General features: G+C 50.9%; 1 protein-coding gene across 2 annotated transcripts; it reads right to left on the bottom strand.

Annotated features, from left to right (window-relative positions):
* Positions 1–3,672: 3,672 nt before the first annotated feature.
* On the bottom strand, positions 3,673–11,222 carry PDP2 (pyruvate dehydrogenase phosphatase catalytic subunit 2). 2 transcript variants are annotated; one of them, XM_075536988.1, is made up of 2 exons: positions 11,185–11,222; positions 3,673–8,397 (listed from the first exon to the last, which is right to left on the bottom strand). In XM_075536988.1, the coding sequence occupies exon 2, from the start codon at positions 8,341–8,343 to the stop codon at positions 6,715–6,717; it is 1,629 nt and encodes a 542-aa protein (XP_075393103.1). In that variant the 5' UTR covers positions 8,344–8,397; positions 11,185–11,222; the 3' UTR covers positions 3,673–6,714. The 2 variants fall into 2 exon arrangements, with proteins under 2 accessions (XP_075393103.1, XP_075393102.1); XM_075536987.1 differs by having other exon boundaries at positions 11,063–11,202.
* Between the last annotated feature and the right edge of the window lie 5,780 nt (positions 11,223–17,002).

The following is a 17,002-nucleotide window of genomic DNA, read 5'->3' as shown; positions in this document are numbered from 1 at the left end:
AGAGAGAGAGAGAGAGAGAGAGAGAGAGGAGGTTCCCAGGACACGCCTTATGAGAAAGCCACACTCACAAGAAGACATCATTGTCAGGCTAAACTCCGCCCCTTCACACTTAAGTGGCAAATTGACAACAGATTATGTAACTACTACAGCATGTGACTCAGTTGTTGTTTGTTGATAACGAATCCCCTTAGGCTCCCAATGAAGCTATGTCTAACAGACCCAAACACCTCCCGCTCCCGCACCATTTTCCCAGTTGTGTTTGTGCAAAATTGTTGCGGCCCCTGTGTCAACCCATCTTGTTAAGTGTCTTCCTCTTTTTTGTGGATCCTCTACGTTACCAAGCAAATGCCCTTTTCTAGGAATTGGTCTCTTCTAATAGCTTGTCCAAAGCACATGGGACAGCTCTGTGCATAAGAGTCGCAGAGGGGTCTAGGGGAGGAGATGAGTCGGTCAGGGTGCGACGTAGCACCGATGAAGAATACAGCTTTCCCCCAGATCCTAAATGCTTTCTACCCCACAACTACCATGATCTGAATTCTACCTTGCAAGTCTGGATAGAGCAGAGGATGTACACTGGTGCAGATAGGAGCTGGAGGCACAGGGAATCCAGGGCGGATGATACCTCCAGGACCAGGGGTGTGAGGGGTGATACTGGGAGGATAGAGGGAGAGGGGGGTTGGAAAGGGGAACCGATGACAAGGATCCACATGTTACCTCCCCACGGGGGATGGAAAACAGAAAAGGGGGTGAAGGGAGACGTGGGATAGGGCAAGATATGACAAACTAATAATTTATAAATTAAATTATCCAGGGCTCATGAGGGAGGGGAGAGCAGGGAGGGAAGAGGAAAAAATGAGGACCTGATGCAAAGGGTTTATGTGGAGAGCAAGTGCTTTGAAATTGATGAGGGCAATGAATGTACAGATGTGTTTTACACAATTGTATGTATGGATTGTGATCAGAGTTGTATGAGCCCCTAATAAAATGTTTAAAAAAAAAAAAGAGTCACCTCAGACAGAAAGAATTCCCAGGATCCCCAGAAGAGTGCATTCGAGAGCTGTGAGTGTGTGCCACCGTGGAGGAGACCAGAGGCACCAGCAACTGCGGCCTGGGACCTAGAGGGGGTGTGCTGAGACATGGGAATGTGAGAGACACGACAGGCAGGCTGGCCTCCTGGCCCATCAGGGCAAAAACCAAGGGACCATATGGCTGAGAGGACAGGAAAGAGACGGGGCTGCTGGCTGAGAAGAGGTGTTGCTTACTGGTTACTGATCCTGACTTGGGCAACCTGTTTTAAGTTCCCCAATAAACTCCCTTCAAAAAGACACTTGCGAAGTCTCCCCATCCTGCTTCTAGGGAGGATGCTTCTGGCAGCACTTCCTCTGAGACAATGGCTGGTCCGGTTTTCTGGCCGTCCCTGGTACTTTCAATGCTCTAGACAAAAGTGCAACTTAAAACACATCCATTCTTCCCTGATCCTCCTCATTCGCTTCCCGGCTTTCACAGACACTGGTCCAACACCAAACCTGCAGACGGGAAGGAGGTAACTGCCTGAAGATTGGTGGGAAGGTGATTGAAAATATCCTGGTGTGCATCAGGCACATTTTAGTCTTCAGAGTTTTTTAATGGACTGTTCATTGTGAATTAGGGGTGTGTGTGTTACATTACAGACCACCAACTAACTCTACATTCAACAGTTCAAACCACTCTTTAAACCCCCCCCTCCACCGATTTCTATCCCCAACCCCACCCTACTCCGGCTCCCCCCCCCCCATTTCACTTCTCTCACCCCGTTATGGGCCTCTATCCTGCCAGTTTGGAATTCTTTTTTTTAAACATTTTTTTACACCATGTTCAAAGATGATGGGACCTTGAAATGTGTGACCATTACATGCAGCTTGATTAGTAAGGGCTCAAGTCTTCCTCAGAACTGACCGACACAAAGACCAAAGTCCCGGCCCTGTGTCAGTTCAGGACTCACAGTGACCCTATAGCTCATGGTAGAAGCACCACAGCAGGCTTCTATGAAATGGCAACTCCTCACAAGGGTAGAAAGCCCCACGAGGCCACTGGCGCTTCCTCATTCTCAGCCATGGCCATTAACCCCAGTTTTCGAGCACCACCAACCTTTCCTCCCACCCCCAGCCCTTAGGGCAAACTTGTACCAGGAGTGTTTTCAGACATTGCCTCCTTCCCTTCTGCAAGTTCAGTGTTGAAACAAACACACACGCTCTGAATTTGATTTAAAATATGGTCCTACATGGGATCCAGCATCCATGCTCATGGGAGCAGCAGTCAAGAGATCAAAGGACATTGGGGGAATCTGCTGCACAAGACTTCTTTGGAGTGTTGAGAGGCAAGGGTGTTACTTTAAGGACTAGCCAGGCATCTTCAAACTACGGCCCGCAGGCCACATGTGGCCTTCCAAGGACATTTATCCAGCCCACCGGGTGTTTTTGCCCCGTTTCATTTTTACTTCAAAGTAAGATATGTGCAGTGTGCATAGGAATTTGTTCAGTTTGTTTTTAAGCTATAGTCCGGGCCTCCAACGGGTCTGAGGGACAGTGAATTGGCCCCGTTTAAAAAGTTTGAGGACCCCTGGACTAAGCAGTGCCTGCTCCGAGCCAGGGTGCGTTCACTAGCCTCATCCGCTTGTGAAAATTAGACGTTGAATAAGGAAGATTGAAGAGTGAATGGATTTGAATTATGGTTGTGGTGGTTACATAATCTCCTGTTAACCTGGGAAGGGGTGGAATCTAGCCTGTCAATCAGGCCATAGCCAATGAGGCCTCTTATGTGGGCATGGCCTTCTGAGGATTCTGGGAAGCCCTGTCTTTCTCCCTGGAGGGGGGACACAGATTCTCTGCTACACATTCCTGTTGACAAGCAGGGTACACACTGATACACACTGATGAAGTCAAAGCCCTGGAGCTGGAGCAACCACATGGAGATCCCTGCTAGCACTGAGATGCTTCCACTGCCACTGGATCCACAAGACTTTCTATTCACAGGCCTGTGATCTTCCTGCATGTGTTATATGAGTCTGAAGAGGAATTTATAGACTGGTATCGGACATATGGGCTAATATCAGACTTACACTGGATCTGGACTGGGCTGGCATGTTTTTTCAATATTTAATTTCTCTGGTCTATAAGGTTCTTTCTTACACACACGAGTGTCTGAGAATTTGTTTCTCTAGTCAACCTAGACTAACACAAACAGGTGCTTCTTGAAATGCAGCTCCACCTAGGCTTGTCCTTTTGCCCAGAACAGCCTCTGCACTGAATATGAACTCAGAAGCCGGCCTTTATAAACTGGTTTTCAAACTCGGCGAGATAACATCAAAGTCCAGCAGGCCTTGCGTGGAGTGTTCGGACCGTAACCAAGAAAGTTCTCATCTTTGTCTTGCTCTTTTCAGGCCCACACAGCTGGCAAATGGATGGTCAGCAGCCCCCAAGCCACCAAACTCCTCTTCTGGGTGGACACCTGGATAAGCTATCTGGTCCATCAGGGCCAGATAAGGTTGGTGACCCACAGGATGACTAGATCTAGTACCTTAAGGTCTCTTTAAAATAAATAAGTAAATAGATAGATAGATAGATAGATAGAGGAATAGATAGATAATAAATAAATAAATAAATAAATAGTATTCGGACCCAAAGCAGCCTTCATTTTTGCTTCTTTTATTTACAGGTTGTATTTAAATATCTCTAATAGTTAGAAATCAGTGTCAAGTACAAATGGTGGTATACTGCTTAAAACACAAATGTCAGTCATTATTAAAGAACATGGTTAATCATTTCCCCAAGTAGATGCTTCAGAAATATTTTTTCAGGAAGCAAGGTGCCCAGGGTGAAAGGGGCTGAGTCTCTAGCACCTCCCAAGTAGGCGTTTCCACTCAAACGGTACCAGCAGCCTCCATCACCCAGTTCCAAGATCCTGCAGGCCTGTTTGCAGTCACAGTGAGAGACCAATGAAGCTCGGCTCAGTTCCGGCCACTCTGGCTTAACCTGGGAAGAGTCACGCTGGCTGCACTGCAGGCACGCCTCCACGCGTGTATTTGTTCCACACAATGAATTATCCCAAGTTTTAACTCAAGTCGGAGCTGCTAACATGTAATCTATGCAGAAAAGGGACCCAACCCAATGGTCTCCAAGCAGAATTTTACCCAGCGTACCTACCTGAAGGATCTTTCAGGCCAGACCCACTTCTCAGAAAACCATGTTTGTGTTTAGCAAGCACGCTTCAGAGTTCACATTTCCATCATGAATACCAGTCTATGTCACAGAAAGCAGCTTAGGAAGGTGAATCAAAAGAACTTGATTAGCATATTCCTTTCGATTGTGAATGCCCATTTGGATCAAGTCCCAGAATCAGTAGGGCTGAATGATTTATACATAAAGCATCTAAATTATGCCAGTATTACCAATGTTTCTCACCTAAAATGATAAATATGCCGTTTGAAGCACCAAAGCATATATATTGTCTTCCCAAGTGTGCCGTCTCTATTATTAAAACACTTAGTCTTCAATTCAAGCATCTCCACATTGACCTTGCTGTCGATTAAAGGGGTGATGAATCATCTGAAGGAGCTGGGACGTGTGACCAACGCTCTCAAATCCCAGGGACCTCAGGAAAACCACAGGGCAGGATCCTGGCTCACCCAGGAGGGAGGTGGGGCGCCAGGGAGCGTCCCTGGGAAGAAGGGGCAGGCCTCACTATGAGAAAAAGCAAGCCAGTCCAACTAGCCTTTCTCCTCTCAACCTATCAACTAGAACAGAGGAAGAGAAAGAGAAAGCAAACCAGACACACTTGAAGAAACTGACGGAGTCGTCTGGATTGTCTCTGTGGTCCCATATGCTGCTGAATCAGATATATTGGTGACCCCACATTAGACTCCAAAACAGAACTCAGTCACTGTTGTCTGGGTAACTGCTCCAGGGGCTGGTCAGTAGAAAGAACAGAAGAGTTGGCCTGGTCCTTGGTTCTAGCAGTCAACTTCTCTGCAAGCAGAATGGCCATGATTCACATTGACTTCTGAGTGAAGCTCAAAGAGGTCAGAAAGAATCCTAATGACTTTGGAAGGAAAGAGCCGGAGGCATAAGCCCTGGAGCGGGTTTCTTAGATGAGGTCCTAGGTCCTGAAAGCCTTGCTTCAGGGAGCCCACTGCTGGATGTCAGCTGGGTCAGACTGAAAGGCAGTCTCCATCCAGTTTAGTCGGTCTCCCAATTCTAGGAGCAGCGAGGTGAGCGGGAGGGGACCGACTGGTATGGGCCAACTCAGTCCCATGCGGTGCAGGAAAAGAACACTCTGCCTTGTGGGGGGTTACTTGTCATTCCTTCCTGTGTTTAAGCACCCACGGGCTCTCCCAGAAGCATCCAAATGTCTCCATTTCTGCGTCGGTGCAATGACCCAGCTGCCTACAGAAACCATTACTCGCTCCGTTTTGTTCTGTCCCAGTTGCCAAGCTACGCTGGTCAACTTCCTGAGAGAGGAGCAATGAGGCTGTTCTCTCCCCGGATCTAGACTGTTCCTCCCGCCTCTCCAGGGAGCCTCCTTCAGTGATTGGTCTCCCCCTTCGAGGTCTCCCCTCTTGGCATTTAAGCGAGGCCCCCAGCGTACTGGCTAAGTTTGCCCTGCCTACATCCATGTGTATCAATAACTACCGAACGCAATCACAACCACTAGCTCCCGGGAACCATTTGAAAGGAGGGCCTGCGAGCACATTTCCCCAGAGTCTTGTGCCTGCAGCTGGGGTGGGTGGGGGTGGGGAGGGGGGTAATCCCCCCACCAGAGGTCGGAGGATGGCAGTGAATTTGGACTTCGCAGGACTTTGAGAGGCAGCATCAGAAAGATTAAGAACAACACTCCCATCCCATCCCTCATCCCCGAGGTAAAATCCAGGAGGCAATCTTCCCCTGCAGGGAAGACCAGGAGCGAAGGAGTCACAGGCGTCTTTTTCCAAAGGCTCAGGGTCATAGTACTCAGCCAAGGGCAGCCCCAGGCCCTCCTGCCCCTCGGCTGACAGCCAGGACAAGCCTGCTTGCAGCAAGGCAAGGGCGTCCTGGCCACAGGACTTGTTTTCTAACGAGAATGCCTCATCGCCAAGGGTTCTGCAAATGGAATCAGACTGGCGGTTCTCAACCTGTGGGCTGCGACCCCTTTGGGGGTAGCAATGAAAACAATTGTATGGTGGGGGGGGTCACCGTCACATGAGGAACTGTATGAAAGTGTCGAGGCGTGAGGAAGGTTGAGAACCACTGAGCTAGACTATTGCATAGAAGAGAGCCCTGTGAGATGGCTTGTAAACTGAGGCCACAGCTGGGAAAAAGCAAACATGTCCCCCCCCCCTTTTCCATGGCCAGACGTCCATGGCTGTGAGATCAGAATGGTGAGTGTGCAGGGTTTTCGGCAAGACCACAGAAGGCCCGGCAGCATTCTTAGATGGGTGATTGGATTTCCACCGGGGGTGGGTGAGGGGGGCCCTGTTTCACGACCAAGTGGCTCTTTAAAAGGACTTAGGCTTTGTGACACCCCCCCCCCCAAGCCATTCCCATGTCTCTCCTCTCTGCCTGCACCGCACAGAGGGCTGACCCAGGTCACCCATGCTTTTGTCTCGAACCCTAAGTTCAGTGTATGTCCCTCCTGTGAACCAGCTTTTCCACAAGCTACGTAGTCAGCCGCCCTGGCTCAGAAATGTCTCAGGAGAACAATTTACCATGGCCTTGGCCGTTGAGCGGGCAGCTCCTGGCGCCCCCTGTGATGGGCATCAATCGAGTCAGAGTCGAAATACACCACGGTGATGGTGATGTCGTCCCTGTACATGCGCGCCAAGTCCTCGGGCAGCGTCAGCATGGCGGCCAGGCGCTCCGGCTCCAGCTCCCCGTACTCATTGGTCCCGATGGCGTGCCGGATCAGGTGGGTGGCTGCGTTGTGGTCGGCGGCATGGAGCCCCTTAGCTTTCCTCTGCAGCAGCAGGTCCTGCATGAGGCCCAGCTTGGTGGGTCGCTGGGCCACGTCGGGCTGGTGGCAGCCGGCCTCGGTCAGGTGCTCCACCACCAGCCTGACCACAGCGTCATTGTCCAGCACGTCCCACAGCCCGTCGGAGGCCAGCACCAGGAACCTGTCCTGGGGCCTCAGCCGGTGGTACGTGACCTCGGGCTCTGCCGTCAGGTAGGGGGGTGTGTAGTAGTGGGGGGGCGTGAACTGGTAGATGTTGAGGGCCTCAGTGTCGAAGCCCCGCTCCAGGACGCTGCGCTGCAGCTCTCTGCTCCACTTGAGCTGGACGTCGCCGAAGGCCCTGCAGGGCATGAGGACACCAAGCAGCCGGTCATCCATGATGATGGTCCGGTCCTCCGACTCCGGGTGCTCCCTCTTGAGCCGTGACAGCTCAGCCTGGTTCCAGGCATTGTGGTCCTGGGTGAGGGGCACGCAGGACCACCCACCACTGTCCTCCTGGACGCCCAGGATGGCCCGGCAATCACCAGTGTTGGCCACGTGCAGGTGAACCCCCTCGACGTGGGCCAGGCAAGCCGTTGCCCCCGAGAAAGCCACCTGGAGCGAGAGGTTCCTGGTCACCTCGTCCTCCAGGGGGGCCTGGATCTCCAGCGAGATGTCAGAGTCCAGCCTCCGGAAGGAGTAGGTGAGTGCCTCTTCCATGCCCAGCCCCGCTTCCATGTGCAGGTCCAGCAGCTCCTGCCAGTAGACGCGGAGGTGGTCGAGGTGCACCGACGTGACATCCTTGTAGATGCTGGCCCCCGGGTGCTTGTGCCACTGCAGGATGGGCAGCAGGGGCTTCATGCTCTCCATCGCCGCCTCCATCTGCTCCAGGGTTTGGTGGGACATGAGGGACACGGCCACGTAGTAGAAGAGCCTCTCGCTCACTGCCTGGGCACACGCGTGGCCGCCATGTCCATCGAAGATGCCAAACATCAACCCACCGGTCTGCAGGCAGGCGGCTACCCCCCGCCGGTCCTCCACGGGGGAGTTGGCGGCCAGCTGGTTGCTCTCAAACCGCAACACTGCATTTGGGGCTCTACGGTCAAGGTCGAGAATCTTGAGGGCCGACTCCCCAGCACGCAGCACTTCATTCACCTGCGCAGGGCTCAGCTGCAAGTGGAAGTCGTCCTCCTCCGTGGACGTGTGCCTGTAAGCTTTCGGAGTCCCGAAGCCGCTGCTGCGTGGGGGCATGATTCTCGGCGGGGGCAGCGCCTGGGAGAAGAACCTGCATTTTGACTTAGTCCTACTTGAGATCCACCTGGAGTAGAAACGCCTGCTCCCCTGGACGGTGGCAATGCTGTTCCGCGCAGAATTGAAGACCCAGCAGGACACAGTGGTGCACATTCTGCAAGCAGGCTAGTCCAGATGCTCCTTCAGCAAGAGGGATGTTCTAAACGTCTGAAAAATGAAAGGGTATAGAGGGACGTTTCAGACTGGATTTTGGTGAAAATATTACTGGCATCCTGAACAAGAGTGATGGAGACTATTGCAAAAACCTCACTGCTATTAAAGTCGATGACCCTATAGGACAGGGTAGAACTGTCCCCCATGCATTTCTAAGACTGTAACTCTTTATGGGATTAGGAAGCCTTGTCTTTCTTTCTCCCTTGAAGTGGCTGGTGGTTTCGAACTGCTGACCTTGCAGACCGCAGCTCAATAGGTAACCACGCCACCACTAACTAGGGTGCCTCTGTTATAAAGAGTTGACTAAATTAAAAATAAGTCAGCCTCCCTTACTCAACCCCACCCTTCATTATAACATATTCTAGAAAACTGGGAGTTTCTTAGCAACTCCCTGCTCTTAGAGGATCTTAGAGGCCTTCTGCACAGGGCCCAGTCTGTCTCCTCGGCTGGCCAAGGGACCTTTTTTCGTCTGCCCAAAATCCTTCCCTGCATGGAGTCTACTTACTGTCTAGCTCCCAGGCCTGCACTCACCTCAGCAGATGAGCTAAGTGTTTAACAATCTGCTGCCCCACCGGTCTATAAATTGCCAGGTATCAAGAACTATCATTCTCTTGACTCAAAAACACCAAACTCACAGACAGAGAACTGGGTCGCAGTGACCCTGTAGGACACGGTCGAACTGCCCCTGTGAGTTTCTGAGACTTTTTACAGCATGGAGAGCCCCCTTCTTTTGCAGAGCAGTGGAGTCAGTGACCACTATGCCACCAGAGCTCCCTTCTAGAGTTGACCCTAAAATACTGGCTAAATTGGGCATAGTCAGAAGTCCCACAGCATACTGGGACAACACGAGCATCTAGTCTACCATCGGCCACCTGCTCATTGAAGCGCCCGTTGTCCAACAGCAGGATGGGAATCACTCAGCCACCTAAGGCTCTAGGACAGCGGTTCTCAATCATCCTAATGCCACGACCCTTTCATGCAGGTCCTCATGTTGTGGTGACCACCCCCCACCCCGCAACCATACAATTATTTTCGTTGCTACTTCATAGCTATAATTTTGCTACCGTTATGAATCGGGCAGTCCCTGTGAAAGGGTTGTTGGACGCCCAAAGGGGTCTCGACCCACAGGTTGAGAACTGCTGCTCTAGCAGGATTTCACACAATATGACCATCTGCCCAGATCACAAAGGAAGTTCTTATTTTCATCATTAGGTACATGCCCCTCTAGGCCTTCGGTATCAACTTTTACAGAGTCGTAAGCAAGCACAGTTTTAGAGCCCTGAGGGTGAAGGGAGGTAATCATTCGACGGCTAACCACAAGGACAGTGGTTCAAGCCAATTCATCGGGCTCCTGGGAGAAAACAGAGGCTATTGGCTGCAGGAAAGATTTACAGCCTGGGCCATCAGTGTAGTGTCACCTGCTATAAGTCTGAATCAAGTCTGTGGCAGTGGGTGCTCTGGTTGAGCAATCTGGAGGCTGGGATTCCTCCAAGGGTATTTTCCATGTTACATTGAATGACTGGCCAGTCCCCCAGGTCAGTAGAAACGTCCCGATTCTCTAACTCTTCTTACCTGTAAGGAGAAAGACCAGGCTTTCTACTCCCATGAAGAGCTACAGTCTCAGAAACCCCAGGGGCAGTCTGCCCTGTTCTGTAGGGCAGCTAGGTGTCAGATTTAATGACAGTGAGTTTTGGGGGGCGGTTCTGCACTGGGGGCTGGGAAGTCACAGCTGGTTGTTTACAAAGCACCTAGGTGCAGGCCTTGTGCAGTATGTCGACAGCTACCTTTTCCCCACTGAGGTTCATGCTGGACTTATTTCCTAAGGAAGGAATCAGTAGGACAGAGGGTGCTCACTCCTACTGCCAAACGGATTGCCAGAAGGTTCTACTTGCCCTCCCAAGGGCATAAAGGAACCAGTTCCCAAGAACCTCCAACAGCCTCCAGGGCTTCCCCTTAGACCTAAAAAGATCACGGGATGGGAGGGTGGTTGGGGGAAGAGGGGTGGTTGGGGAGGAAGCGCTTCCCACGTTTTCCGAATTCATAAATGAATTCTGCCCTCCCAAAGTCCAAGTCCACCTGCCGGAGCTCCCAGCACTGAAGAAGCCCCCTCCTCAGCTCACCCCACTGAGCTTGGGGAGAAGTGGTCAGGCAGGAGGGCGCCTGCTGCGAGGGCGCCCTGCAATGTCAGACTAGAGGCTGTCCGGGCCGATTTCAGCCGCTTATAAAAATAAACGGGTCCCAAGTTCAAGTCTCTGGCCATAGCCTAGGAGATAGAAGCGGGTGCTCATGAGACCACTCAGCCAGGTCTCCTCCCAACCCAGTCACGTCCCTGCAAGATGCTCTCTGGCACCCCCGGTTCGGTGTCTAGAAGCCTGACCTGTAAAATGGGGAGACCCAGTGAAGACACCGAGTGAACGGGGCTCACTTAAAGAGCTAACCTTGCGAGTCCAGTCGGGGTGGCCGGCAAGGACCACGGGCGAGTACGCTAGCCCACGTGGCGCGGGAGCGCAAGTGGGGTGACTGCGGCCGCCGACCCGCCCCCTCACCTCACTTCCACTCGCCCCACCTGGGCCGGGGCCGCGGGCCCGGGGAGAGCCAGGTGCCGGGAAAGCCTGGCATGGGTGGAAGTGTCCTGACCCCGCATCGTGCCCTTACCTACCTGGGACGCCCGCCGTACTTTTTCACCAGTCTACACCGCCTCCACCCGGTCCACCCCGTCAGCCCAGTTCGCTCTGCGCCTGCGCAAAGCCACCGCCGGCGTTTTCGGGGCTCGGGACTCACCTTCCTGAAGCTGCCCCTTGGCAGGACACAGATGGAGAAGGAAGAGCCCGCCCGACAGCCTTGATTGGTATATATTCAGAGGCGGTACCTTGACGGACAGCATGACTGCCCAATCACTAACGAAAACGAAAAAAGCAGGCAGAGAGGGGCTGGGCGGAGCCAAGTCCCGCCCTTCAACTCTGATGGCTCGGAGCCTGAGGCTGCTGGAACTAGTAGCCTGTCACGTGTTAGAGACCCCCCACGTGACTGCGCCTACTCTGCAACCCCCCCACTGCGCGATCTTCAATTGCTTAGTCCTTAATCCTCCTCGCTGGTCTGAGGCCACCTCTTGCTGACCAGGGAAGCCTCATTTCCCAGGACCTCCTTTCTACATGGGCACTCACAAGACATCAGGTTTTCACCAACTCTCCCAGCATCGGGGCAGATGTCATGGCAGACGGAAACTGGCTGCTGGCATCTCATGCCCTCCAGACTCAAGAGCATTCCAGAACCCAGCTTCCCCCACACTCCATACGAGGTCTTCCTTAGGGCGCGAAGGAGGCCGAGGCTCTCGCTGGAATCACCAGCGAGCACCTCTGCAAAAGGGCCCCCCCCCCGCCCCCACCACAGGTCGTTCCGTTGTTTCAAAAACCGTTTTGCTTCCTTCTGGTTTCTCCTCTGTATATAAAAGTGATGCTAAAGCAGAGTGATGTAGATTGTTTAAAAAAAAACAAAACCAAAATTGAGATGTCTCCTTTTGACTGGCTTTTTAGGATAAACTAAAATAAGTACAACGAGTGGATCGAAGGTGTATGATCATTAAGGGTAGCTTCAATTCAACTTCCCCTCATTGGCGATGCCCACTCACCCACATGAGGTATTGCGGGTGGTTTCGTGTTTGTCAGGATGATTGACAAAAAGGCAATAGTTCATTTTCTTAGTTTTGAGGGAGGCTAAATATCTAGTTCTACACATCTTTTCAGAAGATTCCAGTTGAACTGCGGGGTTTGAGTTTGCAAAGGAGAAGTTTTTTTCCTGTAATTTTTTTTAAAATAAGGAGTTGGTCTGGGCATCATATAAGTATTTGCTGAGGCATGTAAAGTTCTCAAGGGTGCATTTTTGCTTCGGGGGTGTCGTATGTGTGGTAACCCAGCTAAGCCATGTGGATTCAGACTTAGCCAGGTGATAAGCTGTGTAGTGGTTTTTTATTTTTAAAGCAAAATGGCTGGGCAACCATCTGTGTCTCTCCATCTGTGTCTGACACCGTGCAGGCCCTCCCAGAGGTCTCTAAAAAGATTTAATGAACCCCGACCCACTGCCATCAGGTTGATTCTGACTCATAGTGACCATATACGCAGTACAGGATTTTTGAGACTTTTTAAATGCGGGAAACAGAAAAGTTATTCCCAAGATGACCCCCCATAATATATGCCAAAGCTAAGGTGCTGACTATTAAAGGTGATCTGCCTGAATGTTTGTCAGCCATCTAAAGCAATCAGACCCTATAACCTGTCCCACCCTAAGTAGAGCCCACTGCCTTCTAATAAGGATACTGGATTGTTCCCCTGAAGGAGAACCCAAAGAGTGTAAGGTCAAGCCAACTCAGGGGTGACCAAGGTTAGGCTGCCATCTTGACTCTAGAGTCTGCCTGGCTTGTATACCTTCCTGTCACATGTATGGCTCTAGTTCATCCCCTTCCTGTCCTGTGTATGCCCACTGTACAACTCCTTCCTGTTATGCATATGGTTACCTGTAACTAGGGGGACTGGCACACCCCTAGAGTGTTTATAATCAGCCTTGGTAGGAAATATATTCTGTGTGTGGATCTAGCTGCTGAAATCATGATCTTCCAAGAGGTGAGAATTTGCATGTTTCATCTTGTCTCATGTCACTTTAATTTTACCCCTCATTTATACAACCGCCCCCTTGGACCCAGTCAATTGTGGGGGCTGGCACCCCACACTTAAAGTCTTTACTAGGGCAGATAACTCCTTCATCCTTGAAGCAGCTAGTGGTTTGAACTGCTGACCTTGCAATTCAGTGTTTGACCTCCTGTGACCTACCCAATAAACTATCTGGGCAAGAGATGAGTGATTCTCAGTTCTCTTACACGCATATATTTAGAATCCCTTGGAGTTGGTTCCAGTTTGGGTCTGAGATGCCTCATTAGCCAGCAAGGGTGAGTGGCAGAATAAGGATCGTACAGGGGAAGGTCTAACAGGAATAATTTGATTGCAGGCCACTCGCTGGGCCCATGTAGGCTAGCCTGGCTTCTTAGGTAAACCAATGTGTTTGTGCTGCCGAAGACCACAATCTCTGGGGTCCATGTGTTCTATTTTTTCATCTCCTATCTTTCTTGGTCCCCAGGAAAAGTCTGCTTAACAGACCACCTGGAAGAGTGTCAATAAAATACAAGGAAGCAAGAGGCAATGAGAATCATGTTGGGACCAACAGGAGCTGAGGGTATATGTGGTGTCCTGAATCTCCGCCTTTCTCAATCTACCAACCATTAACCATGCTGACATCACCGTCAGCGCCACCAGGGCAGTGTGATTGTCCGTTCAAGGTCCAACGGTTCATGAGGACTTTAGAGCAGGAAAGGTTTTAGGGAGTTGTTCTGGCTGCTCTGTAGAGGAAGGAGGCTGGGATCAGTCCAAGCTGAAGGAAGGTAGGGAAATCAAGTGAGGGCTTTGGGATAGAGGAGTGGGGGAGCTGGAAGCACAGGGGAGGTTGGAGACTTTTAGAAAACAAGATGGACTTAGATGCCTGAGAAGAGTGAAAGGAGTAGGTTGTGTCCAAATGGGTGGATGGTAGGGAGGCAAGGAAGAGCAGGTTTGGCAAGAAGATGAGTTCAGGGTCAACGTGGGTGTCAGACAGCCATGGGCGTACTCCCCACTGCAACTGAGTCCATTACGACTCAGAGCGACCCCCAGAGTACAGGGTAGAACTGGCTCTTTGGGTTTCTGAGACTTGAAATCTGTGTGGGAGGAGATCTCACTTTCTCCCACTGAGCAGCTGGTGAGATCCAACTGTTGACCATGCGGTTCACAGCCCAATCCGGAACCCATTCTACCACCAGGGATCCTTGGGGGTCCTCCTCGATGGCTGAGTCATCAGAGTGGACAGAAGGGTCTTGGGAAAGGAGGCTTCCCGGGTTGGCACAGAAGTGGAGGGGGTGCTGTGGAGCTGGGCGAGAACCAGTTACTGACCAACAATCAGAAGGGTTGGCCCTTGCAGGGGTTTTGAAGGCCTTTACACCGCTGTAGTAGTTGTTAGCCTGACATCCTTTCAGGCTCAGTTTGATTCCAAGTGTGAAAAGCAGACAGCTTCGTGGGAGTTTCAAGGCTGGGGTCTTTCCAAAGATCTCCCAGGTCAGTGTCAGATTGCCCGCCAGAAGCAGCTAAGCATGGACTGACTTGTGCTTGCTTAGTCATCTGTAGTGAGCCATTCACCATTTTCTGGGTTTTTTTCCCCCACCATCATCAGAGAGTGCTTCTAGGTTTCCCAGCCCCACAGCAGCTTCCTACATACCCAAAAGCCTCCTGTCCAATGGAATCCCAGACAGGGAATGAGGTAAAGTACCTAGTAAGCAAACGCCACATTTTCCCACTACAGAAACTTGGGACACTTCACAGTAGACCGATAAAACACAAATGAGCATAAATCAACGGATTCATCCATCTGTAGTGAACAGTTTCCCATGTTTCTGTGGTGGGAAAAAGGTGAAGCGATATGGGTGAGTAAATAAATAATTACAAGTAAACCCATGTTTACATCACCACCACCACCATCACCCCCACCCTCATGGGGCCTCTGTTGGGAGGCTTCTGGATGAGTATATACCACGGAGTTTTAGACCAGTAGTGGAGCACATGACTGTGTCACTTAGAGACCCATCATTCCACTCCTAAAATGTAGTCAGTTACTTACTATGACCATAATCCTTCCAGCCATAATCCCTTATGTCTGTGGTTATAATCCCATTTTGGAGGGAGCTCTCACCATGCTAAGGACCCAGATTAAGGTAGGTGTAAGTCTCTATTTAGTAGAGGGTGTGAACTGGATCACCACCCTTCGGGGTCTAGTCTCCTCAAAGGCAAAAAAACCACACCTCCATCAAAGCCGTTCCTCTGTGTCTCAGCGCCATCTCAGAAACAGGAACCCAGGAGAGAAGTCCAAGGCCATCTGCAGTAGAGAGACTGTGTGACATCTCCATCCGAGACCCCGGGGACTGTGGCACACAGCCCAGGAGCAATGTGGAGACTGAGGCAGAGAGGCAGAGCACTGGGCGCAGCACCATTCCAAGCCAAGGAGGCTTCTTGGCCCCTGGAATCGTGTGGCTAAGAAGCTGAGGACAAGAGAGACTTGTCTAGGGTCTGAGGAGGTGTTGCCGTGGGCCAATGGCTACTCTTAATGTTTACTGATCCTGACTTGGGGTTTCCATAACTTCCCTCATGCAAACAAAATCCCTTAACAGCACTGCTTTGAATCGATGCCGACTCGTAGCGACCCTGTAGAACAAGATACAACTGCCTCCGTGAGTTTTCAAGAGTGTAACTCAGCATTGTACAAATGTGCTGGACACAATGGATGCATGGATGGATGGATAGATGGATGGATGGATGGATGGATGGATGCATGGATGGATGGATGCATGGATGCATGGATGCATGGATGGATGGATAGATGGATGGATGGATGGATGGATGCATGGATGGATGGATGGATGGATGGATGGATGGATGCATGCATGGATGCATGGATGGATGGATAGATGGATGGATGGATGGATGGATGGATGGATGGATGGATGGATGGATGCATGGATGGATGGATGGATGGATGGATGGATGGATGCATGGATGGATGGATAGATGGATGGATGGATGGATTGTGATAAGAGCTGTATGAGCCCCCAATGAAATTATTTTTTTAAAGAGTATAAGTTTTTAAAAATTTGTTTAAGTGTTTTGGTTTTGGTTTTTTTCTTTTCTTTAAGTTAAAGACCTTCATGGCACAATTTCTTTCTAGCAGTCATGTTTTTAGTTTATATCAGTTACAACACAAGGACAACCAGTGGGAGGTAGGGGAAATAAACACCCTTCAGACTTTGTGTTAGACAGGACAATAAACTATTGCAGATTTCAAACCTAAAAAAAAGGGGGGATTCAAACTGTAAAACACCCACAAAACCTTTCAGAGCTCATTGCCAGCACAATGGTCTCATATTGGCATCAGACTTCTTGCCATCTATTTAGACACAGGGAGTGCTGGGAAGACTAACTCCTTCTAGGAGCAGAAAGTCCCCTTTCTCCCGTGGAGTGGAGTGGCTGGTGGTTTTGAACTGCTGACTTTGCAGTTAAACAGCCAACCTCATAACCACTATGCCACCAACGCTCAATTTCCCGAATGTTCTTACTGCTGGGTGCCATCAAGTTGGCTCCAACCCACGTGACCCTGCATGCCACACAAGGAACCACTGCGTGGCCCTGTGCCATCCTCGCCCTTGTACCCACGGTGCAGCCACTGTGTCAATCCATCTTGTCCAGGGAGGGCCTTCCTCTTGTTCGATGCCCCTCTACTTTACCAAGTGTGATGTCATTCTCCAGGGACTAGTCTGTCCTGAAAACATGTCCAAAGTCCACCACACAAAGTCTCACCACCTTTGCCTCAAAGGGGCATTTCTGGCTGTACTTCTTCCCGGACAGATCGGTTTGTTCTTTTGGCGGTCCGTGGGACTCTTAATACTCTTCTCTGGCCTTCCATTCTCCAGTCTTCCCTGCTCCAGCCCCCGAGCCGCGTTGACTTCCCTGGACCTGAGCAGGGAGGGGCCAGCACT

The sequence above is a fragment of the Tenrec ecaudatus genome, chromosome 18 (assembly GCF_050624435.1).
Source record: "Tenrec ecaudatus isolate mTenEca1 chromosome 18, mTenEca1.hap1, whole genome shotgun sequence".
NCBI lineage: Eukaryota > Metazoa > Chordata > Mammalia > Afrosoricida > Tenrecidae > Tenrec > Tenrec ecaudatus.
The sequence above is the reverse complement of the archived record's forward strand: the minus strand, read 5'-3'. Positions and strand labels throughout refer to the sequence as shown.